Source organism: Acipenser ruthenus, chromosome 34, assembly GCF_902713425.1.
Source record: "Acipenser ruthenus chromosome 34, fAciRut3.2 maternal haplotype, whole genome shotgun sequence".
Classification (NCBI taxonomy): domain Eukaryota; kingdom Metazoa; phylum Chordata; class Actinopteri; order Acipenseriformes; family Acipenseridae; genus Acipenser; species Acipenser ruthenus.
This window is the reverse complement of record NC_081222.1, coordinates 4,323,487-4,349,261: the sequence shown is the minus strand read 5'-3', so window position 1 is coordinate 4,349,261 and position 25,775 is coordinate 4,323,487. Positions and strand designations below refer to the sequence as shown.

The 25,775-nt window shown below is 44.2% G+C and overlaps 1 protein-coding gene across 1 annotated transcript; it reads right to left on the bottom strand.

Annotated features, from left to right (window-relative positions):
• Positions 1-638: 638 nt before the first annotated feature.
• On the bottom strand, positions 639-25,124 carry LOC117401959 (pre-mRNA-splicing factor SYF1). Its single transcript, XM_059007133.1, has 19 exons — positions 24,972-25,124; positions 21,928-22,076; positions 20,257-20,380; positions 19,567-19,764; positions 18,320-18,454; positions 16,913-17,077; positions 16,545-16,689; positions 15,677-15,828; positions 14,564-14,683; positions 13,514-13,645; positions 11,986-12,117; positions 9,875-9,988; positions 9,552-9,714; positions 6,497-6,687; positions 6,121-6,243; positions 5,135-5,306; positions 3,734-3,860; positions 2,999-3,114; positions 639-1,214 (listed from the first exon to the last, which is right to left on the bottom strand). Exons 1-19 carry the CDS (start codon positions 25,005-25,007, stop codon positions 1,153-1,155), a joined length of 2,556 nt encoding a protein of 851 aa, XP_058863116.1. The 5' UTR covers positions 25,008-25,124; the 3' UTR covers positions 639-1,152.
• Between the last annotated feature and the right edge of the window lie 651 nt (positions 25,125-25,775).

Genomic DNA, 25,775 nt, shown 5'->3' with positions numbered 1-25,775 from the left:
CTCTTTTCAGCAAAAGCATATATTTATTACACAGAAATACACAAGAGAGCTTTCTATTTTAATGATTTAAACCGCTGTAGAAATCAATTGCATAAACACAGTGTCTGCAATGCACTGCAGCCAGTACACAGCGGTGTCCTGGTCCTCCAAACACACATGCAGAAAGTGTCAACCCAGGTCTCTGAAAACCTCCTACTGCTGCAGGCGTGACAGGGTCATGTCTACTAACAGTACAGGGATGAACATAACACCCACTGCAGAGCAGTTTGATCCATTCCTGGTTTTACTAGAAGTTTAATAGATACACCAGAGCTTGTTACCTATACACACTGGGGCTAATCAAGCTTGTAGTAAAACCTGGAATGGGTGAAACAGCTGTGCAATAGGAGTCTCGTTTCCATCCCTGCAGTGTGATAAAGCTGAGATAAGACTGAAGTTCTGGTTCCTTTCTTTTTGATGAAGCAGGGCAAACAGAAGACTGAAAACCCAGGATGAACATCATAACCAGACCCAGAGCAATGCAATTAGACTGAACAGGGAGTGTGGCACGCAGCATGATTAACAGTATTAAACGCCTTTCCTGAGGTCCAATGCACCCTTGAAGTTCAGTTGGAAATAAAAGTCGAACGACCAGGTGATGTGCAAATAACAGTTTCCTTTTTATTGAATCAGGACAGGTTTTTGCAAATACAGAAGTAGTCAGAGAAAACAGTTCATTGTTCACAGTGCGCCACTACACAGAAAGCAGAGGTGCAAAAGGAAACAGGATCAAAGCAAGAATAAAAGGATTCAACTTGAGCTACCACACAGCATGCCTTGGGTAGAGTACTGTAGGTCTGTCCTGGCACTTACAGGGAACTGCGCAGGATGAAGAACAATATTCTAGCACAGGCAAATCAATCTGAATATTGGGGCCAAAATCCTACATTTTTTATTCTCTTAGTTTGTTACATAGCACACAGTGCCATCACATGGACGAACGTTGTAACTGTAGTCCAACTTTTCAACACTCTCTCTCAATCTTGCATATGAATATATAGAAGTATAAAAATAATGTTACTGGTTTACAAGAAAAGATTCCTAAGCCCTGGGGTTCAGGTGTGTTGATCTTTCAGAGTGTTGGAGAGCCTTCTTTATTTCCCCCGGTGCTGCTCAGTCATCCCGGAGCCCCCCGAACACGGCTGCAGGAACGCTCTTCTGCTCCAGCTGCACCTCTGGAGCGCACAGAGAAAACACACTTCTGTTAATGTTTGAGAACTTCACAGAGAAGACACAGACACAGCCTTCAGTATCTCAGCCCCTGACAGTACTGTGAAAGTATGCTGACTTCTGAAATACACATATCAAGTTTTAGCACAACTCGATGAGCGTTTCAAAAGAGATGGATAATACATTTCCTAGTTAGAACAACAAGCACACTGCTAGGTTATCTTCATTGTAAATTATTTCTTCAATTCAGGATTAGATAATGCACAGATTAAGTACATGGTTCTATTATTTATTAAAATGTATTTTTGAATTCAAAAAAGTATGTTAGAACATACTGTATAGATTCATAAACATACAGTTGTAGTCCAAAGTTTACATACCCCAACGGAAATTTTTATGCAAAACTCCAAAAATGCTAATTCAAAAGTATTCATACCCTTTAATGCTATAATAGTTTTTTCTACAAGGTGCTAGAAATTTCAATATGATAATGCAGAACCTAATTCTAGAAAAGTCTAGAAAATGCTGGACTGTAGGTGAACATTCTTCAGACAGTATAAAAGGGTTAGTCAGAGGATGATTGCTGTCATTACCAATAAGTCAATATGGGAAAAAGCAAAGAGCTATCTGAAGACACTGGGCAGAAAATTATTTATTGCCATAAAGCTGGAGAAGGATACAAGAAGATTTCCAAGCATTTGATATCCCAATTTCAACTATTGTTACTATTATCAAGAAGTACAAGACTCATGGTACTGACACAACACTCCCCCGGTCTGGAAGAAAGAAGCATTTGAATGACGGGTATGAACTCTGGTGAAAGGTTTTGTGGAGTGATGAAACAAAAATCGAGCTATTTTGGTCACGCCGATAGTCGTTACGTTTGGAGAAAGTCTGGTGAAAAAAACATCACACCTACTGTCAAGCATGGAGGTGGTAATACCCAATACATGGCAAAATGAATTCCATAGCATACCAAAAGATATTGACCAATCATCTGAAACTCTGCTACAAAACTTGTTTTAAAGCACAACTGGACGTGTCAAAACAACAACGATCTAAAGCACACACCAAAATCTACTTCAGAATGAATCAAGGTTCTGGAATGGCCTACTCAAAGTCCCGATCTAAATCTGATTTGAGAATCTTTAATATGAGTTGACAAAGGTTGTGCACAAGAGAAGTCCTCGGAATTTGAATAAAATGGAACAATTTTGCGTTGAAGAATAGTCAAGAATCATGCCCAAAGCTCACTGGACAAATATCCTAATCATTTAAAAGAGGTTATTATTGCTAAAGGTGCCTCAACTAGATTTTCATTTCATTTTCCTTGTCAGGGTACGAATACTTTTGAATGAGCATTTTTGGAGTTTTGCAAAATTATTCTTGAAATAAATAATTGAAGACATCTACTTCTTGTAACTATTTTTCCTCATCCACAAAAGCAAAACTTTTCCTACAAAAGATTTTTCCTAAAATTCTTTGTTTTTGAGAAATTCTAAATTTCCATTGGGGTATGTAAACTTTTGACTACAACTGTATATTCGAGAGAGTGGGGGAGAAAGAGAGAGAAATTATTCAATTAGATACAAAGCAGCACTTTGCAAACAGGGATGAGCAGTAGTTCTATTTCACTTCAAGTATTTGCTTTGATTTTTAATTCCAGTAGTCCCTGGAAGGCTGTGTGCCGGTTTCTATGTTCCAGGTTCCTATGTTCCAGGTTCCTACTCTAGTGTGGTAGTGAAGAGCAGCCGGACGCTGAGCACAGTTTGGAAACTTTGCAGCTCACCCTCAGGTCCATTGTCTTCATCTCCCTCTCCGTCCTCGTCATCATCGTCAATGTCGATCTCGTCTGGATTCGCCTGCTTGGCCAGTTCAGCCAGCTCACTGCGAGACGTGTCACTCCTGCAGGAAACCAAGAACCAACACTACCGAGTCAAACACACACACCTGACTGCACACAGGTGACCAGAAACTCACACCAGCCCTCCTGCACCCAAAACTCCCCTCAATGAAGTCTATTATTGAAATGATCAGGAGCCAGGAGTTTGAGCTGGGTTAGAAACTCACAGTAGCCCTGCTGCTGCACATAATCTTGGGTTTCAGAACTCTCCTTATCTAGATTTATTTAACTATGAACTGATCGCACTCTCATCACAGCATAAATAAGTCACACGTGATTCTGTTAAAATCTTTTCTAATAGGATCATGTAAATAATAAACTGAATTGCGGGGAGCTCTGAAACCCAGGACTGGGTGCAGGACTAGTGCGCGTTCCTCTTAAATACTGAGGTAGACTGTCAAAGGGTTAAATGTTTAAACGTTAAACAGAAATTAAAATACTGAGTAGGATCTCACTAAATTATTAAAAAGCAAGAAGAAAAAAAACGGTCAAATACAACCAAACATTTGCATGAGCTGGAAATATAATTAATAACTGAGGCTCCAAATAGGGCACAATTAATCCATCAATGAACGTTTAAATAAAAGCCGTGGCGTCTAAAGTTAGACCCCGGGGTCTGACCTGACGAACAGGATCTTCTCCTTGGGTTTGACTTTCTCCCTCTCTGCCTCAGCAGCCAGGAGGTGCGCCTTCTGCTCCAGAAGCTTCATGTCGTCCATCGAACCCTGTCCTGGAGCCAGGTCCGACACTACAGAGAGAGACAGAGAGAGAGAGACATGAGTATCAATCAATCAATCAAATCATTTTTATATAGCACAGCTGTATCCAATCACAGTCCTGGTGGCCATTCCACTCCAGGTTTTACAGGTGAAATGACTTAATGAACTACTTCAGGGTCTGGTGTAGGGTTAATTGGTTCATTTAAACAATTTAAAACAGGGTTGGAACAAACACCAGGACTGGAAGGACAAACTTTGGACACCCCTGATATAGCACCTTCAAAGCCATTTCAAAGCACTTCACAATAAAACATAGTAAAATATGTTTTATTGTATATAAAATATAAAAAATAAAATAAAACACAAACTACAAATATAAAATGTATTCAACTCCAAAGACAGAACCAGAGGACTTAAAATGTGCCGGAGAATCAGTGTTTCAGAAAGCATTCCAGAGCGGAGAAACCCCCCCACACCGTGCGTAACACACCTACACAGTCTGTCTGAGTCTGTCCATCGCAGCAGAGCCAGGGTGACACGGACGCAGAGCTCTGATAGGTATGGAGGGGCAAGACCCCAAAGTGCTTCCAAAAATGAGTAAATACATCATACGGGCCCCCCCCCCAAATCATCCCCAACTTCTGCAGTCTGATAACAAGAAGCACTGCATGAGTTTAACCCTTTGTGGTCCATTTATTCAGCGCCTGTCAGGCGCGTCAGGTCCAATTTATTTTACACGCACTGTTTAAAAGTAATTATTCACAGTAAAACAGGTTTAAAAGGCTCTGCATTGCCGGAAAGAAAAAATTGTAATGTCGGACCGCAAAGGGTTAATATACTACAATATGAAGGTGTGGAAGACTACATGTGCACAGCACTAATGTGGATGTGGAAAAACACCCTACAGTGAAAAGTTACTATCGTATATAAACACTGAGGCCAACATCTACATTTCACGTGCATATTCTCATAACTCTATACAAAATTCTGTTTTGGAGAACCTTGAAAAGTTTTAACTCTCATCTATTAAACACCCCCCTTATAAACGTTTCCTGATATTTTGGCAGTTTTACCATTCTTTGTCCAATGGTTACACAATGCATTTACCACTTTACTCTGGTTTGCCATGTATATTAATGCATTACCAAACCTCGCTATTTGTTTCCATGCTTAACCAAGCTTTCATCACTATGCTTTATGACACTATATACACTGCTATGGTTTTACTAGGGTAAACTGTTCTAAAGGCTTGTTTGAAAGAATTGTTGGTTTAACCCGTGCAGTGACGGCAGTGTGAGGGTACCTGTGCCGGTGGCGTTGGAGGATGCTTTGAGCATCTGTGATGACATGAAGTTGACCTGGGTGTTGTAGGTGGCCTGGATACTGCGCTTGATCCTCAGCATCTCACGGATCGTGTCCTCATTCCCGTGGCGGATCTCAAACTCCTTCCACGTCTGCCAGAACGTTGCCGTCATCTTCAGAGACAAAACACAGACACGCACACACGGGCACCATCAACAACAGTCTATACGGGGGACACCCGGCCAGGCAACTCCCTCTCAACAATATCCCAGGGCTTGGAACTCGCACTACCCTGCTGCAGTCTTTGCAGCTGCACTAGGGTTCAGACTGGGACGGCACAGTCACACCTGAATGCAATGGAAGTCTGGTCTGGCTCTCAATGGGGCAGAGCTACAGGAGTCTGGTTCTGTGAAGGGAGTGGAGCTGCCAGAGTCTGGCTCCGCAAGGGGGGCGGGGCTGCCAGAGTCTGCTCTGCAAAGGGGGCGGAGCCGCCAGAGTCTGCTCTGCAAAGGGGGCGGAGCTGCCAGAGTCTGCTCTGCAAAGGGGGCGGAGCCGCCAGAGTCTGCTCTGCAAAGGGGGCGGAGCCGCCAGAGTCTGCTCTGCAAAGGGGGCGGAGCCGCCAGAGTCTGCTCTGCAAAGGGGGCGGAGCCGCCAGAGTCTGCTCTGCAAAGGGGGCGGAGCCGCCAGAGTCTGCTCTGCAAAGGGGGCGGAGCTGCCAGAGTCTGCTCTGCAAAGGGGGCGGAGCTGCCAGAGTCTGCTCTGCAAAGGGGGCGGGGCTGCCAGAGTCTGCTCTGCAAAGGGGGCGGGGCTGCCAGAGTCTGCTCTGCAAAGGGGGCGGGGCTGCCAGAGTCTGCCCTGCAAAGGGGGCGGGGCTGCCAGAGTCTGCCCTGCAAAGGGGGCAGCACTGCCAGAGTCTGCTCTGTGAAAGGGGCGGAGCTGCCAGAGTCTGCTCTGTGAAAGGGGCAGAGCTACAGGGGCTATACCTACCCTGGGGTCACAGATCTGGGAGCAGTAGGAGTAGATGGCCCGGGCTCGGTCGATCTCCCCCAGCTTGGCCTCCATGTCAGCGAAGCGCAGGCACATCTCTCGAGAGTGCTCGTCCGGGAGGACCTGCGGGGGAGAAGCAAATCCTATCCTGAGCAGCTGTGTGTGGAAACCAGCTTGCTCCTATACTGGCACCCAACACTTATTGGACAGCCACTGGCTCCCAAGGCAAAACGTTTTTCTGGAGCCCTCAACAACAACAACAACAACACCATCACCACCACCATACTACTACTGCTGCTAAATAATAATACTAATACTTCTAGTTATAAACAATACTACACAACAGCAGTGCTGCAGTGCTGTCCAGGCCGCTCACCTCGATGGCTCTCTGGTAGATGCCTCTGGTGTGCATCACTCCGTAGATCTCAGCTGCTCTCTTGATGTAGATGTTGAACATCTCGTGCTGCTCCGCTGGCTCCACGGCCTGCGTGGCGCGCTCGTACACCGCCATGGCGTGGCGCGCCAGCCCAAACTCCTCCTCTAGCTTAGCATACAGAAGGTAGATTGCTGGGGAGAGAAGACACGGGGTCAGAGCCAGAGAGAGGGGAGACTGAGACATAGCCAGGGTGAGGAGAGACGGGGTCAGAGTCAGGGAGAAGGGAGACAGGGAGAGGGGAGACGGGGAGAGGGGACACTGGGACAGAGCCAGGGAGAGGGGACACTGGGACAGAGCCAGGGAGAGGGGACACTGGGACAGAGCCAGGGAGAGGGGAGACGGGGAGAGGGGACACTGGGACAGAGCCAGGGAGAGGGGAGACGGGGTCAGAGCCAGGGAGAGGGGAGACTGGGACAGAGCCAGGGAAAGGGTACACTGGGATAGAGCCAGGGAGAGGGAAGACTGAGACAGAGCCAGGGAGAGGGGAGGCGGGGTCAAAGCCAGGGACAGGACACAGGGTCAGAAGACTCCACACACCAGCTCCTTCTCTTACTCTTTGTGAATCTCAGCACTCCACACACCAGCCCCTTCTCTTACTCTTTGTGTATCTCAGCACTCCACACACCAGCCCCTTCTCTTACTCTTTGTGTATCACAGCACTCCACACACCAGCTCCTTCTCTTACTCTTTGTGAATCTCAACACTCCACACACCAGCCCCTTCTCTTACTCTTTGTGAATCTCAGCACTCCACACACCAGCTCCTTCTCTTACTCTTTGTGAATCTCAGCACTCCACACACCAGCCCCTTCTCTTACTCTTTGTGAATCTCAGCACTCCACACACCAGCCCCTTCTCTTACTTTGTGTATCACAACACTCCACACACCAGCCCCTTCTCTTACTCTTTGTGTAACACAGCACTCCACACACCAGCTCCTTCTCTTACTCTTTGTGAATCTCAACACTCCACACACCAGCCCCTTCTCTTACTTTGTGTATCACAACACTCCACACACCAGCCCCTTCTCTTACTCTTTGTGGAACACAGCACTCCACACACCAGCTCCTTCTCTTACTCTTTGTGAATCTCAGCACTCCACACACCAGCCCCTTCTCTTACTTTGTGTAACACAGCACCCCACACACCAGCCCCTTCTCTTACTCTTTGTGAATCACAGCACTCCACACACCAGCCCCTTCTCTTACTCTTTGTGTATCACAGCACTCCACACACCAGCCCCTTCTCTTACTCTTTGTGTATCACAGCACTCCACACACCAGCCCCTTCTCTTACTCTTTGTGTAACACAGCACTCCACACACCAGCTCCTTCTCTTACTCTTTGTGTAACACAGCACTCCACACACCAGCCCCTTCTCTTACTCTTTGTGTAACACAGCACTCCACACACCAGCTCCTTCTCTTACTCTTTGTGAATCACAGCACTCCACACACCAGCCCCTTCTCTTACTTTGTGTAACACAACACTCCACACACCAGCCCCTTCTCTTACTCTTTGTGTAACACAGCACTCCACACACCAGCCCCTTCTCTTACTCTTTGTGAATCTCAACACTCCACACACCAGCCCCTTCTCTTACTCTTTGTGTATCACAGCACTCCACACACCAGCTCCTTCTCTTACTCTTTGTGTAACACAGCACTCCACACACCAGCCCCTTCTCTTACTCTTTGTGAATCTCAACACTCCACACACCAGCCCCTTCTCTTACTCTTTGTGTAACACAGCACTCCACACACCAGCCCCTTCTCTTACTCTTTGTGTATCACAGCACTCCACACACCAGCCCCTTCTCTTACTCTTTGTGAATCTCAACACTCCACACACCAGCCCCTTCTCTTACTCTTTGTGTATCACAACACTCCACACACCAGCCCCTTCTCTTACTTTGTGTATCACAGCACTCCACACACCAGCCCCTTCTCTTACTCTTTGTGTATCACAGCACCCCACACACCAGCTCCTTCTCTTACTCTTTGTGAATCTCAACACTCCACACACCAGCCCCTTCTCTTACTTTGTGTAACACAACACTCCACACACCAGCTCCTTCTCTTACTCTTTGTGAATCTCAACACTCCACACACCAGCCCCTTCTCTTACTCTTTGTGAATCTCAGCACTCCACACACCAGCCCCTTCTCTTACTCTTTGTGTATCACAGCACCCCACACACCAGCTCCTTCTCTTACTCTTTGTGAATCTCAACACTCCACACACCAGCCCCTTCTCTTACTTTGTGTAACACAGCACCCCACACACCAGCTCCTTCTCTTACTCTTTGTGAATCTCAACACTCCACACACCAGCCCCTTCTCTTACTTTGTGTAACACAACACTCCACACACCAGCTCCTTCTCTTACTCTTTGTGAATCTCAACACTCCACACACCAGCCCCTTCTCTTACTCTTTGTGTATCACAGCACCCCACACACCAGCCCCTTCTCTTACTCTTTGTGTATCACAGCACCCCACACACCAGCCCCTTCTCTTACTTTGTGTAACACAACACTCCACACACCAGCTCCTTCTCTTACTCTTTGTGAATCTCAACACTCCACACACCAGCCCCTTCTCTTACTCTTTGTGAATCTCAGCACTCCACACACCAGCCCCTTCTCTTACTCTTTGTGTATCACAGCACCCCACACACCAGCTCCTTCTCTTACTCTTTGTGAATCTCAACACTCCACACACCAGCCCCTTCTCTTACTCTTTGTGTATCACAGCACTCCACACACCAGCCCCTTCTCTTACTCTTTGTGTATCACAGCACCCCACACACCAGCTCCTTCTCTTACTCTTTGTGAATCTCAACACTCCACACACCAGCCCCTTCTCTTACTTTGTGTAACACAGCACCCCACACACCAGCCCCTTCTCTTACTCTGTGTAACACAGCACTCCACACACCAGCTCCTTCTCTTACTCTTTGTGTATCACAGCACTCCACACACCAGCTCCTTCTCTTACTCTTTGCGTATTTGGGCGGGCAGCCGTCGAGGGCTTGCTCAAACAGGTCCCGGGCTCGCTCCAGTTTCTTGCCCCCGTAGCGTTCTATAAACTTGGTTAGGTAGGTGTTCCAAATGTCGTGTACGTTGGGCCACTTAAACAGAGAGATGCCTCTTTCATAGGCCTGCAGGGACAGAGAGAGGAGGAGACAAGTGTGAGTGTGACCTACAGACAGCCAGAATATATATACAAACACAAAATACATCCTCACAATCGCAAAGCACACACATATATCCAGAAGATACAAACACAAAACACACACAAAAACTAGTGCTTCCTCCTACCTTGAAGCTGTCCTCGAAGTAGGTGTGCTCCTCCAGGAACATGGCATAGTTGATGATGACCTGCGGGGTGGCGATACGGAGGTCAATAATCCGCTCGTACACCGCCTTCGTCGACTGAGGAGTTAACGAGAAAGAGGGTTACACTTCCACCTGGGAGAAACAGCTTAGAACAGACGTACTCAGGACCTGCATAACCAGCTCACTGTAACGCAGTGCTTCTCAAACCTTTTGGGCCACGCCCCCTTTCCTCTTGTCTGTGGTACTAATTGTAGGGCAGTATTGCCACATGTGAAATCTTTAACAATAAAGTCAAAAAGAAAATGCTTTTTTTATTATTATTATTATTATTATTATTATTATTATTATTATTATTATTATTATTATTATTATTATTGTTTATTTCTTAGCAGATGCCCTTATCCAGGGCAACTTACAGTCGTAAACAAAAATACATTTCAAGAATCACAGTATTTGCTTCGAAATCATTTCAAACTGGTTAATAAATAGACTAGCAGGCAAAATCAGCTCGGTTTTATACAGTGCAAAACATTTTAACATTTTGTTTTGTTTCTGGACTTTGCGATACCTGCACCATGCCTGCATTAATAGTCATATCTATAACGTATCGACAATAACAATCAACCATTTTGTTACAGATTTTCAACAAGTCTGACACAAACAATTTTGGCTGTTACTTAAGTAAACCCTTCTAAAAAAAGAACACAAAAATGCTTAACATAAAAAAAAGAACAGTCCTACTACAGACAGTTTACACTGCCTCTGAGTTTCTGATCGCATCATCAATTCCACATTTTTAAATCCATTGATGGAAACGTCTCATCTACTTTTAACCCTTTGCGGTCCATTTATTCAGCGTGTCTCAGGCGCGCCAGGTCCAATCATCAATCAATCAATCAAATCATTTTTATATAGCACAGCTGTATCCAATCACAGTCATGGAGAGCCACTCCACTCCAGGTTTAACAGGCAAAATGACATAATGAACTACTTCAGGGTCTGGAGCAGGTTTAATGTTTTCAAGCAAATTGGCTTTGTCACTGCCATTCACATATCCACTTTGACATCTGACACATTATTCCCTTTGTCCAGTACTTCTTTAATCTGTTCCGTATACCAGTCTTGACAGAGGGCGGGATCGCTACGAGTACTGTATGCAACCCTCTGATTGGTGGAAGTATTATTGGAAATCCAATCAAAATAGCCCAAATAAAGTATCCGCCCGTTATACGGTATAGCCTAGGTTAAGATGTGTGCTGCAATTAAAAAAAAAAAATAAAAAATGAACCTTCTAACACCCCCCCCAGTTTGAGAACCACTGCTGTAACAAAACATACATGCAAAGTTTCACAAACCCCAGTGAAGTGGTTCCTAAGATATTCTACCCAACCAGACCTAACTGTGGAGGAATGTCTCTATGCGACACTGGCCTGATTTTGGTTCAATCCCTGACATGTGTTCAACACTAAATGTATTAGGTAATATTGACTATTAAATAAATAACCTTACGCTGTATAAAACACTAGGATCAGCATATACATTTCACACGCATACCCCCGATAACGTTTAACATATTCACAAAGCATTTACCACTACTTTTTTTTTCCCTTTCTAAAATGAAGCGACCCAGGATTTCATAATAAGAGCCCCTTTCTGCAAGGTGTGTAACATCAGTAGAGTCTGATTTACCATGGTGGGAAATGCTTTAAAACCTTTAGACCAGGGGTGGCCATAGTTGGCACTTTTACGTCTGATCTTTGTTCCAACCCTGTTCTAAACGGTTTAATTGAACCAATTAAACCTCCATCCAGACCCTGAAGCAGTTCAATATGTAATTTTACCTGTTAAACCGGGAGTGGTTTAGGGATGGAAATAACACTCCCATTGCATAGCAGTCTGATCCACTCCTGGTTTCACTAGGAGTTTAATAAGACACACCTGCGCTTGTAACCTACACACGGGCTAATCAAACCACTGCTTTGCAATAGGATTCTTATTTCCTTCCCTGTGCGATGTTGAAACGAATAAAGCCATCAGCGGATCTCTGTATATTGTTTTCCAGATCTCCAGCCCCTCTCTGCATTGAGGATTACCTTGAATGTGCCCAGGCTCTCCTCCAGGTCCGCTAGCATGGACCACACCTTGAGGGATTTGTACACACGGTTCTGCACGGGCTCCGAGGTATCGAAGTATTCAGCTTTCTTAGCTGGGATCGCAGTGGCTTTCTGTGAAAAAAAAATACAAAATATAGATAACAAAAAAATGATAACAATCTGTTAAGCAGGGGTGGCCAAAGTTGTATGTCTTTTTTTTACTGGAGCAGGACACTACCAAGTCCCAGAAACTCAACATACACATGACATAGGAGCTCCACTGGCAGCCTAATGATAGAGACACACATGCATGAATAGCTACTGACTGTTTAACAGGCAACTAAACTGCAGCAAATGGTTAACTGCATATGACTTAAATACTTATGACACTCCAAATAAAGCGTTCCCCCTTTACCCGGCGGCTAATCAAGCAAGCTTGTAGTTAAACCTGCCATGGGTGACTCTGCTGTGCAATAGGGGTCTTAGATGGGCCGAATGGCCTCCTGTCATTAGTAAACTTTCTTATGTTCTTATCACCACCCCTGAAACAGCGTCTTTCTTATGAAGAAACAGAATGGGCTGCAGGTAAGCGCTCGGTTTACGCCATTTCAAAGCAGGGTCCTGTCAAATGACCATAAAAGCCTTCGTCAGGATTCAGACAATCAACCTAAATGCAGTTAGTCGGGTCTAGAAACCAGGAGCGATATAGAGGGTTTGTATTTGTTAGTAAGGTTTTCCTTTTTTGTTTACAGTAGGGAGAATTACAAAGCTTACCTGAAATCTACTAAAAATCGCCCAAATTAATGTTCATAAACCCAAAAAGAAATTAATAAAATATTTATTGTAGTGAAATATCCAGGGATGACTCCCCAATCAAAACGCATTTCAGTGAAGCCCTGAGCCAATAAAGACACTTCTTTAATGCGGTGCAGCATGTCAGTAGCTACGGATGCGATTCCTGTATACCATGGCTTTGAAGAGCACAAATCACTAGAAAGCATACGAAATCTCTCTACATAACCAAGAACGCGGACCAACCCCAAATATGCTGATGAGTTGACAAATCTCTCGGACAAGGAACTTCTTCAAACTGATTCTAGTAAAGAATCTCAAGAAGATGAGCCTGCAGACCCACCAAAACACAGAATTTATGCAATTCTTTCTGATCCTAGTTCCTGAGGGTTGTGGCTATCACTGATAATGTTGCAGTTTTTTAGGTAGGAGATCACTAAATTACACTTATGTGGACATTACAAAGAAAAATGATTTCTTCAGTGAATTACATTTTTTGTATTTACATTCAAACTAGGTAATCGTACGGTATACTTCACCAGAGAGTGGAAACATTGTTTTCTTAATAATCTTCAGACCTTTAGCGTTGTAGAAAGGTATACTACCATATACTTGCACCGATACAAGCCCTAGTCAAATCATGTCAAACACACCTGAAAAGGGTAGAATTCTCTCACCCTCACAGGGTTAAATGTGCCTCCCTATTTAACCCCTTGAGATGCCCCCAGGATCTCACCCTCAGGATCCTCAGAGCCTGCTCGTAGTTCTCGTGCCGCAGCTCCATCTCTCCGTACTCACACCACACGCTGGACAGGCCGTCCACCTGCTTGAAGTTCACCTTGGTGGCTCTCTCAAAGATGGTGCGAGCCTGGAGGAGGGGAGCAAAGCAATGACACTGACTGTCTCTGAAGCACTGCTTACAAACCCAATGGGAGAATGACAGCAGGCTTGGATCTATTTACAGGGCAGCTGTTATAAAAAGCTCAGTGTGTATTGGGGAGATGACACCCTTGACAATACTGCAATAGCAACATATTAGGGATGAATCTGAACTGACAGTAGTGCCCTTATAAAAGTTTATAATAGTAAAAACATAGCAAACTGTTATAAAGCACATTGAAAGCATGGTAAAGCATAGCAAGGTATAGTAAATTATATTAATAAACATGGCAGACCAGGGTAAACTATGGTAAGTGCATAGTATAACCATGGGAAAAGCATGGCGAACTTTTATAATGGTGCAGATCAAAAAACATATTGAGAACGGTTTATATTAACACAAAAGATAATTAAACGTGTCAACGTGAAGTGAACATGCAGACACATTGCAGGCGAGTCCAACCTGTAAAATGAATACCGGTAGTTGAATACCCATTGCGGAGTATACACTGATAGCAAGTCCTTCAGGCGCCTGTTCTGAGTATTTCACCAAACATATCACAAAGCATTTTGGGATACTGGAGGATACACCAAAAATGTAGTTTTGTATTACAGCATCCACACTTCTGACAAACTGTACTACCTGATGTGATCTAATGTAGAACCGGACTCGAGTATGGTATTAAACGCTGCACAATGTGGACGCAAACCATATTTACCACTTTTAAGCCAGTTTAAAGGCAACTAATACGGTTTAAAGTCATCGTGTGGACAGGGCCAAGCACTGGGACAAGCACCACCCGAACACTCCGAGTCATCCCATTCTAAATGTACTGTTGTTGTGCAGTTTGTAGTTACCAAACCCTGAATAAAAAGCCGTTTTAATAAGTAAGGCCGCCCAGCTCACGTCATCCAGCTGCCCGTGCTCCTCGTAGAACTTGGAGAAGGCTACCCAGATGGAGTGGGGCTTCCCGGTCGCCTTCGCAGGGTCCACCGTCTGCACAGCCTCCGTGTAGGTGTTGATGATCTAAACAAGACAGCGTGGTTAACAGGAGCCGATAGGATGCTGAGCGGATCAGCAGGAGGCAACAGCAGCAGCTTTCTCACTTTCATCACTAGTAGAACACTAAGGTTATATCTAAACAAGTGGAAAATCCTGAAATGGAATCAACACAAGAGTTTCCTGGAGGGAATGTTTTTGAAGTAAAGCAGTTCTGCTCTCGGTAGGAAAGCGAGTGGTTTGTATGGTCTGTGCTCATGTTTATGCAGCAAGCGGATAGTCAGCAAGTTCATGTTAAACATCGTACTGCACCTGCACCTTGCTCAAGTTGATATCTGGCATGGCGTTGAGTGTTTAAACCTACATGAAGTCTGACACTAGCATGATGCATTACAATATATCAGTACTTAATTCCTTCACACGCTGGAAAAGATTCCCACTTTCAGAGCTCATCTCTTAGGTTACACCCCTAAGGGCTGAAGCTCTCTCTGAGCATGTTCACTGCCAGACTGCACACAGTCACTCAAAAGGGCGGAGCTGAAACACGTCAACACTTAAAGGGGCCGCATCCTGCAGAATCATTGCAAGGTGCAGATATGACAATCTCTCACGGTGACCCTGTTGCATACCTTCAATGAGAAAGCGTTCTGCACAGACTAAATACAAAGCAATGAATACAATTTTTTTTTAATAGTCAATAGTCATCTCGTGCAGTACTGAGGTTCTGGCTGCTTAAACTATGCAAAATGTCTCTTATAAAAGCAGACACCCATCACACTTCTTACAAAATCACAAAAACTGAGATTGTAGCCAGAACGAAAAAGGTGCTGCTGCTTTTTTCCCCCCATTGAACCGTATGTTGTATGCACAGGATGACACCTCTACACAGGATAAGAGAGAATGTCAGTGGGCAATCTCAAGCAGAAACCTTCATGATTTTTAAGGACAGGTGTTTGTGAACATTTTCTTAGGTAATCAGCACTTTGAATTGAGCCCTGCCCTTGTGGAGTGACTCCCTACCTCTCGTGGCTTCCCCTCGTACAGCTTCACCCTCTTGTGCCACTCGTGGACGTTGTGTGGATTCTGGCGCAGTAGCACGCTGTTGAGCAGCAGGGGGCGCCGGTTGATCAGCTGCTCGAATCGGGCGAGTCGGAGCTCCAGGTCAATGTCCTCTTCGGGAGAGAAAAACAAACAAAACATGTTCAATCATGAGGGGACAGCTCTGCGGGTCTGAGACTGGAAGAAGTTTAATGTCAAGCTGCACTGATTGTGTATCATTAGAGAACCACTTCTAAAACAGGGATGGAAATAAGACTCCCACTGCATAGCGGTTTAGCCAGTGTATAGGTAACAAGCTCAGGTGGGTCTTATTGAACTCATAGTAAAATCAGGAGTGAATCAAACTGCTATGCAATGGGAGTCTTATTTCCATCACTGTATAAACAATAAGGATGTAAAGCTTCTCAGATCTATAAATGAAGCCTTCTCTATACAAAATATAAAACTACCCAAAAAATCCAGACAGGTAAAAGTAAAACATACTTATCTCAGCTTTTCAAAAGAAGTTTATTATCAGTATCTTATGTTTTAAGGGGAGGGCGATCATTGGAACAGCACTGTGCTTTGTACCCATTCTCCACACTGAGACCTGAATGAATCTGCTTGCAGAGGGAGGGGAGGGCAGTCACTGGAACAGCACAGTGCTTTATACCCATTCTCTACACTGAGACCTGAAATAGCCTGCTTGCAGATGGAGGAAGGCTGTCACTGAATCAGTGCTCATTGAGAATGGTGTTCAGAACTAGGTCAATGGCTCTGGAGATGCAGCTATATTCTGTGAGATCCGGTTCCCAGGCTGCAGTGGAGACGCAGTGTAATCCAGACTCACCGTCCTGGTTCTGACCCAACTCAGAAGTGGTCTCCATCTTGGCAGCGATCATGCTCTCCTCAAACTGAGCGTAGCTGTCAAAGACCTGGGTGAAGTCCCGCACAGTCACCACAGTTTGTATAGCCTCCTCATACACATCACGGGCCTGGAGAGAGAGGGAGGGGAGGGTGAGGAGCGAGAGAGAGAGAGGAGGAAAGGAAGAGAGAGAGGCAGAGGAGATGGAGATAGGGAGAGGAGGCGGGAGAGAGTACAAGATATAAAAATCCAGACCCTACAGGTACACCACGTTTTCAAATTGCATGAATAATCACAGCATAACTTTTTGCAGTAAGAGCTTATCTCCCCCCCCCCCCCCCCCCAGGCCGTACCTTCTCAAAGTGGCCGCTGCGGGTGTAGTAGTCAGCCAGGGAGCACCAGAGCTTGCCCAGCTGGTCAGTGAAGCGGGTCAGCCCCCCCCTGATGATGGCCCCCACTCTCAGAGACTTCACCTTATCTGGGTTCTGAGAGATCAGGTCACACATCTCGTGCCAAAGCTGGACAGGAACACAGGCAGAGTGGTCAGAGCACGCTAAAGAACACCTCTGTATAATTCAATGAGTGTGTGAATTTTGAATGAGTGTTAATCAATGTTATCAGTCTGCCTGGCTATTTCTATCATGCTATCTGATGAAGATGGAAGCCTTCTTGTAGCCTAATTAATTAGAATAGTGAGAGGAATTCATTTACTGCTAGTTTATTTTTCTACTTCACAATCTGTTACTCTACTTTGTGCATTAATGAGGTAAAGTCTGTAAGTAAAGTTTTGAAATGAGGTTGTAGACTAGATTAACCCTTTGCAGTCCATTTATTAAGTGCGCGTCAGGCACGTCAGGTCTAATTTATTTTCACACGCGCAGTTAATTTTAGACGCGCTGTTTAATAGTATTTTTTTCCACAGTCAGACTGGTTTAAATGGCCCTGCATATCAACAAAGCACTCACTAGGCATCTCCAGCACCGCCCCACCCTTTCATTCGCTATCGCTTTCACCTATGTAAGAAATAAATAATAATAATAATAATAGTCGTACATACCGATCAATCATCTCCGGATCACTCGTTTTATCACCAAACTCCTCAATATTGCGATCAAAGTCATTATTTTATTACTATAACATCTGAAAAAAGCTCTGCAAATGTCCATGACAGTCTCTGTGCGCTGACGCACTCAGCCAGCTTGTTTACTATGACAGCCCCGTTATCTGATACCAGGGCCATATGTATGACTATTCATGAGATACGCCTTTTTTTTTTTTCGACTTGTCTCGGCTCCTGTTGCTCCCACTCGGGAATTGAATGGTTTTCTCTGCTTTTTCCGGAGAAAAAACGACTAGAAACCTGTTTTTTGCGTTGCTATAATGATGTCGGACCCAGTCCGACAAAGGACCTGAGAGGAATAATTGCAATGTCGGACCCAGTCCGACAATGGACCGCAAAGGGTTAAACAAGATGTTTCCACAGACTCTGATTAGTCGCAATCCAGGGATGGAAATAAGACTCCTATTGCATAGCAGTTTCAACCATTCCAGGTTTTACTACGAGCTTGATTAGCCACAGTATACAGGTAACAAGCTCAGGTGTGTCTAATTAAACCAGGAACAGATCACACTGCTATGCGATGGGAGTCTTATTTCCATCCCTGCACTCTTATACCACCTAATGGGTAAGGTAGTCCCAGATTACTGCTAACCAGGGTCTGTGGAACCAGCTGGCTGTGGTTCAGAGAGTTTCGTGTTACCTGGTAGTTCGACTTGCCCTCTTTGGAGACGAAGGACTCGTCATTGACGATGGCAGCGAGCCGGACTGCAGCCTCATCCAGCCGGTCCACAGAGCGCAGGTACTCGATGTACCCCTCTGCATTCTCAGGGCACAGCTGAGAGAGGGGGGGAAACAACAGGGATCAGAGCTACAGGAGACACTGGGGGGGGGGATCGGAACAGCGCCTTCGCATCAGATCAGATCAGCTGAATCTCCAAGTCGCAGCTCAGGGGGTGCTGATACTCGTACCTGCCTTTAATTAAGATGTATTGAATCGACAGGTATTAAATAAATCCATTCATTAAAGTATTGACTTGAAAGCAAGAAAAGCTGTCCTTCCCTCACCTTTACAACTGAGCACCAATCTATGGCGATTAACTTCCACACTGAGTGTTTTAAAAGATGATTGGAAGTGAATTCTCCTCTCATTTGGTGCAGTACAAATGTCAGCACAGTACTGACATACCGAGACCATAAACGGATAATGAAAATATTTATACCTGCCGATAAATTCTTCTTAAAGAGTACGAGCTTCAGCACACCTCTTGCATCAACTGGGCTTTTTGCTTTTTTCTGTTCCCAGTGTGCAGAATTCTCTGGGTCAGGCACCATGCAAATTTCTTCTAGAATTTCCTTCTTCAGGTACATACCTAAAATTTCTAGATCATTCGCTGCCATTTTGCAGCTGCATGCCACAGCAACTTTATACACTATTTTGTTTCGTTATTTTATTATTGGTGGTGGATTGAGGTAGGGGGACCAGCAGAACTTATTTCATAAACTGGGTGCACACTGTTGATCTAGATGTTAGGATCGCAAGTGGAAGCATGAGCCCATCGGCTTGGGGGAAAGGTTAGGGTTAGGGTTAGGGTTAGGGTTAGAGTTAAGAGTTAAAGTTAGGGTTAGACCACCTAATTATCCATTATGAATCTCAAAGGGGTTGTATTTCTACTTGGGATCCTAACATTTACATTAAAATGTAATTACTTGGGAGTCAGTTTACTACATTCTTCTGTGCCCTCTACTGATTTACATTCCCAGCACGCAGACTGCGTTGACAGTCCGGTTTATATACATTCATCCATAACGTCCAGCACGTAAGTAAGGGAGTCTAGAGAAATACTAGAAGATGTATGACATCTGTTTCAAGTGAAGTGATTGAATTGAAGCTTCTTCCAGCGTTTCCCAGTTCAGCACTGTAGCTGTGGAAGTGGAGGAGTATCTCACCTTGAGGTGCCGGCGGTAAACCCTGACGGCGGTCTCGGGCAGGGGGTGCGCGCGGACAAACTTCAGGTAGAGCGGCCAGACGCGGTGGTGCTGCGTGACGGGCAGGGCACGCAGAGCCCGGTCGAAGGTGCGCCGCGCCCGCGTGATCTTACACTGATCCATCAGGAACTGGCAGAAATCCAGCCAGATCCGCGGCATCTGAGGAGACACAGCACTTACATGACAGCTCAGCGTCTTGCGTCAACATTTAACTGCTTCATTTTCCCTTATAAAAGTTTTACACAGTGAAAGCATGGTCAAGCATAGGCAAGCATTGTAAAGCACACAGAGGTATGGAAAAGCATATCATAAAACATGGCAAACAAGGGTAAACTTGGATACACAGGGAGCGCCTGCTCTGTTGGGTACACAGGGAGCGCCTGCTCTGTTGGGTACACAGGGAGCGCCTGCTCTGTTGGGTACACAGGGAGCGCCTGCTCTGTTGGGTACACAGGGAGCGCCTGCTCTGTTGGGTACACAGGGAGCGCCTGCTCTGTTGGGTACACAGGGAGCGCCTGCTCTGTTGGGTACACAGGGAGCGCCTGCTCTGTTGGGTACACAGGGAGCGCCTGCTCTGTTGGGTACACAGGGAGTGCTTGCTCTGTGAGATACACAGGGGGTGCTTGCTCGGACGCTGCCTGCTTGCTCTACCTTGTGCATGAAGACCAGCGCTCGCTCATGGCAGTTGTTCACCTCCTCGAAGGCCGGGTCTGTGATGCACCTCCCCTTCGCCTGCTTCCTCCTCTGCCTCAGGTAGTTGTACCACAGCTTGTAACTGCAGACACACAGAACAGGGGTGTAACAATACACTAACGTCACGATACGGTGCATATCACGATAGGCAGGTCGTGATAACAAACTTATGATACATGCAATGGTCATGCTGGGCTACTTGTTGGATGTTTAATAAGACCAAATGATTAATGGCTGATTATTATGTTAAAAAGACAAACACTAAAGGAGTTAGGGAGTGTATGTATTCATACCTATTATATAACACACTTATTCTTCATTCTAGAACCACCTGGTGAACTACAATGAGCTATGCTGTGATTTTGGTCTTTTATTACAATACATACCTCTGTTATGAGACAATGTATATCATGTAAAGAAAGCATCACGACTCATTGTTACACAGTGAATCATGACACCTCTAGCAGAACAGGGCTTAACACGTGGACCACAAAGACAGCACCATGCCTAGAACCTACAGAACCAATATCTTGATTTATTGATTATTGATCCCCATAGCTTTTTTTTTTTTGGCAATCCTCAATTACACCTGCATTGATCGATTGCCCTGCTGCCCTATTTGGGGCCTCGCATATATTTTATTACTAACATGTTTTCAATTGAACTGAAGACTTTGAGTGCACAGTTCTGGCTTCTTTTTAATTACACAGATGGAAATAAGACTCCTGCTTTCACTACAAGTTTAATAAGACCTACATACTGGGGCTAATCAAGCTCTTAGTAAAACCTGGAATGGGTGAAACTGCTATGCAACAGGAGTCTTATTTGCATCCCTGAATTACAATGTTTTTTCAAAGCCTGTACTGTATTGCTTTAATAATGCAGCACGTTTCCTGTTGTATCGCAAGGCTTTTAAGAGTCTGTCTACACTTTCCTTCACTTATTGCTTTTAATAAGTAATAAAGCATTCCCAATGCGTTGATTATAGTTGATTAATGTATGACCGGTCCTGTATTTGATTAGGAAGTCAGTTGCTGAGTGCACCTCTAACAGAAGCACTGTGTATTTAGGAAGTCAGTTGCTGTGTGCACCTCTAACAGAAGCACTGTGTATTTAGGAAGTCAGTTGCTCAGTGCACCTCTAACAGAAGCACTGTGTATTTAGGAAGTCAGTTGCTGAGTGCACCTCTAACAGAAGCACTGTGTATTTAGGAAGTCAGTTGCTCAGTGCACCTCTAACAGAAGCACTGTGTATTTAGGAAGTCAGTTGCTGTGTGCACCTCTAACAGAAGCACTGTGTATTTAGGAAGTCAGTTGCTGTGTGCACCTCTAACAGAAGCACTGTGTATTTAGGAAGTCAGTTGCTCAGTACACCTCTAACAGAAGCACTGTGTATTTAGGAAGTCAGTTGCTCAGTACACCTCTAACAGAAGCACTGTGTATTTGATCAGGAAGTCAGTTGCTCAGTACACCTCTAACAGAAGCACTGTGTATTTAGGAAGTCAGTTGCTCAGTGCACCTCTAACAGAAGCACTGTGTATTTAGGAAGTCAGTTGCTGAGTGCACCTCTAACAGAAGCGCTGTGTATTTAAGAAGTCAGTTGCTCAGTGCACCTCTAACAGAAGCTCACCTGCCCGGCAGCTCCTTGAGCGCCCTCTCGAAGATCATGTTGAGGGTGTTTCTGGGAGCGCTCTGCTTGAACTCGATGTAGCGCATCCAGCACTTGACAGAGTAGGGGTTCCGGATGATCTCCTCCTCGTATGGGAGGTCATCTTCCTCCTGCAAGGGGGGAGCACAGGGACGTGAGGAGCAGAAACATTGAGGTAAACATGCCACCGTTGTCAAAGACATGCATGCCAAATACTCACAGCCTGTCATACCCGATTCAATGGATATGTATATCGTATCTCAGAGGGAGTAGTTATACTACATTGTAGTTGCTTTATTAACATCGTGGCATTATGAATTAACAACGTGAGGTACATCAGTATGTCTAAAACACCAAAGTACATTACTGCATGTACACATCACAAAGAAAATGAGTGACAAGTACTGCAAAACAAAGCATGAATACAGTATTTGGAAATGTACAAAACAGCATTTCAAAAACAGTTCTCAGTCTACGCCACAGTAATCGGACAGGTTGTTTTGCACCGTGCGTGTTAATAACCCGAGACAGAAACAACAAGAAAACGCATACAAACACAAACTGACTTTGGAGGTCACTGAAAAAAATCTTGTTTCAACTTTTTAACAGTACAGTATCTGTATTAACCCTTTGCTTTCTTGTTTTCTTTTTCGTAATATGGTTAAACTGGGCAGTTACGTGAAGTGACAGCACGGGATAAAATGAAACTGAATTCCTACACACGCCGTCAGCTGTAGTGTTTGTACAGCAGGATGTGTGCAGTGTGCGGTTATTGATTCAAAGTATTTTCCATGCACACATAGATAGTGCACACATGCAGTCTCATCCACAGTAATGTTAACATCATTGAAAAGCAATGGCTCTCATGATGGCTTCTCTGACTGCTTACAAACATTCCCAGTGTGGTACAGTTGTCTGAATATGTTTAATCCTGAAGTTGAAACGTTTAGGAAATTAACACTCGAAGCCCTGCAGTCATTTTGGTGGTTTTTGGTTTTAAAATGTAATTTTCTCCAGTCGTGTAACACTTATGGGGCTGTGTGTTCATGTACCTTTCTGTCCGTATGTATTAAATATCCTCACAAAGCATGAAACACAGGAGTGCAGAAATAAAGGAGATATATTACATTATACCTAAAAGCCCCGGGAGCAGTCACATTGACGGCCACACAGAAAACAACTGTATTCTGATTATACAGAACGGTATTCTACTTTATTATTTTTATTTACCAGTCTGCAATGTGTTTAGCTGTAATCAGATTAGTCTCTACTCTCTGCCCGAGTGAATGACTGACAGTCTATTGTTTTCAATCAGCCTTTTAAAGGCTGGCACCTGCTTGCCAGCTGCGCTGCTTTGGTCACTCAGTTAGTATTGGGACTAGTGAAAATAAATACCAGAGACCGTGGAGTTTTACAACACAACAAAATATGGAGTTGATGTTTGGATCAGATGGCACGGAAGTATTCTGTGAAAGCTGGCTCCTGACGGTGGCCTGTTCAGGTGTTTTACAATGTATTGGACCTAGCAGCCATCAACTCCTGGGTACTTTACAAAGAATGCACGGAGAAGAATTTACCAAGACAGAATATATTTTACAGTTAGCACAGGAACTTCGCAAGAAGCATTTGGAACAGAGGGAGACTGCCAAGCGTGTACCCACAGCTGAAGCTGGCAACCCCTCTGAGAGCCGCAAGAGACGCCAATGCCAGGTTGGCAAGTGCAATAAAAATAAAACTTCGGACAGCTGTGCCCTGTGCAGAAAGGCGGCGTGGAGAAGCGCATTATCTGTGTTGATTGTGAACAGCCTTAGACTCAAAGTAAAAAAAATACTCTTTTTGTCAAAAAAAAGAAAAAGAAATGAGACTTTTTTGATAACTTCTTGTGCTGTGCGCTTCTGTAAAATGTTTTTTTATCTGCGTTGTTCAGTTACTTTTGCTCATCTGATAATATCCGATTGCTGTTTAGGAGCAGTGTGGAGTAGTGGTTAGGGCTCTGGACTTTTGACCAGAGAGTCGTGGGTTCAATCCCAGGTGGGGGACACTGCTGCTGTACCCTTGAGCAAGGTACTTTACCTAGATTGCTCCAGTAAAAACCCAACTGTATAAATGGTTAATTGTATGTAAAAATAATGTGATATCTTGTAACAATTGTAAGTTGCCCTGGACAAAGGCATCTGCTAAGAAATTAATAATAAAAGTTAAAAATGTATTGCTATCGTTTCAGTTTCATAAATAGTTCTGTTGTAAACCGATGTCTATTCAGATGTTTGTTTACATTTTCTTGTTTTGATTTGTAAAATAAATGTTCATATATATTTCATCAGTGTCTGTCTGCTACATTATTCCAGTTTGGCCTCCTGTGTGCTCCACTGATTCATTCCTTTTTGCCTGTCCAGTTGGTTTATAATCACCAATGATGTTTTAGCAGTGACTCTCTAACCCTCTCACCAGTGAAAACTGCTTGACGCTGCCACACACAGTACTTACTGCAATAGGAGGTTTTAAAATGACATCCCTAAATTGTATCGGTAACATTTTGTTCTAAATTAACATCACAGACGTCGTCTACAGGTCGCATATATTCAGTATAGTAAAGTAATATAGTGTTATTCTTATTTAAATAAATACATATTTCATACAGATTAAACTCACGCTGTTAACACAGCTTTAAACACCTAAAACTCAACAGCTCCAAATGTAAGCGCGTTGTCCTAATTCATCTCTCGTTAGATTACAGTACACAAACTTGTGTTAATGAACTTTGCTGTGGGGTTGCGAGGTTTACTTGGTCACGTAGCACTTTTTCTCTATTGTTCACTTGAAACCGTATTTGAATCAGTGAAAAAGACAATCACCCAAGACTTCAATACTATGTCATCTCAACCCGGCGTTCAGCTCAGCTTTTCGGGGACAGGGAATAAATCTATTCCGCGGATCTTCCACGGCCCGCCTAGGAAAACATGATTACAGCCGCGATCGGCAAAATTCAAACGTCAAAAATCAGAAGATCAACGATGTATACTTACAAACATGACATTCCCTTTCTCCGGTAACGACGGCATGTTTAATATTTATCAATAAATAGTCTGTTTGTTTGTTAAAATTTAAACATCTCTAATTCTCCCAACGTGTGGGAAACGCAATGCAATCTCCGCCCACCAGCTGAATCTTATTGGACGATACTCTGTGGGACTCCTCCATCCTGACCAATCACGCTTGGCTCCTAGACTCTTTGTTGATTGGTGGGATTACCAGACTGGCACCCTGCCAGAATCCTAGGACTTCTGTATTATTAAAAATGCCCTTTGTTATTTTTCTTGAAAATGTTTGGATTAATCACGTTTTAAATCTGATAAACTGTCCTAGACTATTGTTGCTGCATTATGTGTATACAAGGAGAAAAATCTATAGCCAGGGCATAGAGGGTCCTTGTCTTTTTTTTATTAATGAAGCAGATGAATGCAGTGTTTTAGGAGGGCTGGCTGTTCATCATAAATGCATATTACAATGTATAGATACAGAGATAATATTTCTTTATTCATTTTTTAAAATGCACGTGTATAACCATCAGCTCAGAAGTCTCGCCGTTTTAAATAGGATTAACTATGATCACCAAACGTCACTCCCGGGAAAACTCAAATTGTCCCAGTTTTCAGCCTTATTTATTTGGTCCGCGTCAGGAACAGAAAAATTGTCAAATTTTGTAGTCACATTTTTTATAAATACAAAACTGTAGCAGTTGACAGCACGGTAATTTATTATACAAAAACAAAATAAAGAAATGTATGGATTAGTTGTTTAATAATTCTGATTAAGTAATTCATAATTAA

Excerpts from the sequence above, each read along its gene's own strand:
- LOC117401959 (XM_059007133.1), bottom strand. The coding sequence starts at position 25,007 with ATGCCGTCGTTACCGGAGAAAGGGAATGTCATGTTT. Across the intron at positions 20,381-21,927 it reads CTCAAGGAGCTGCCGGGCAG|TTACAAGCTGTGGTACAACT; the intron begins GTGAGCTTCTGT and ends GTGTGTCTGCAG. Across the intron at positions 6,244-6,496 it reads TCTACCAGAGAGCCATCGAG|GTCCTCCCGGACGAGCACTC; the intron begins GTGAGCGGCCTG and ends TCTCCCCCGCAG.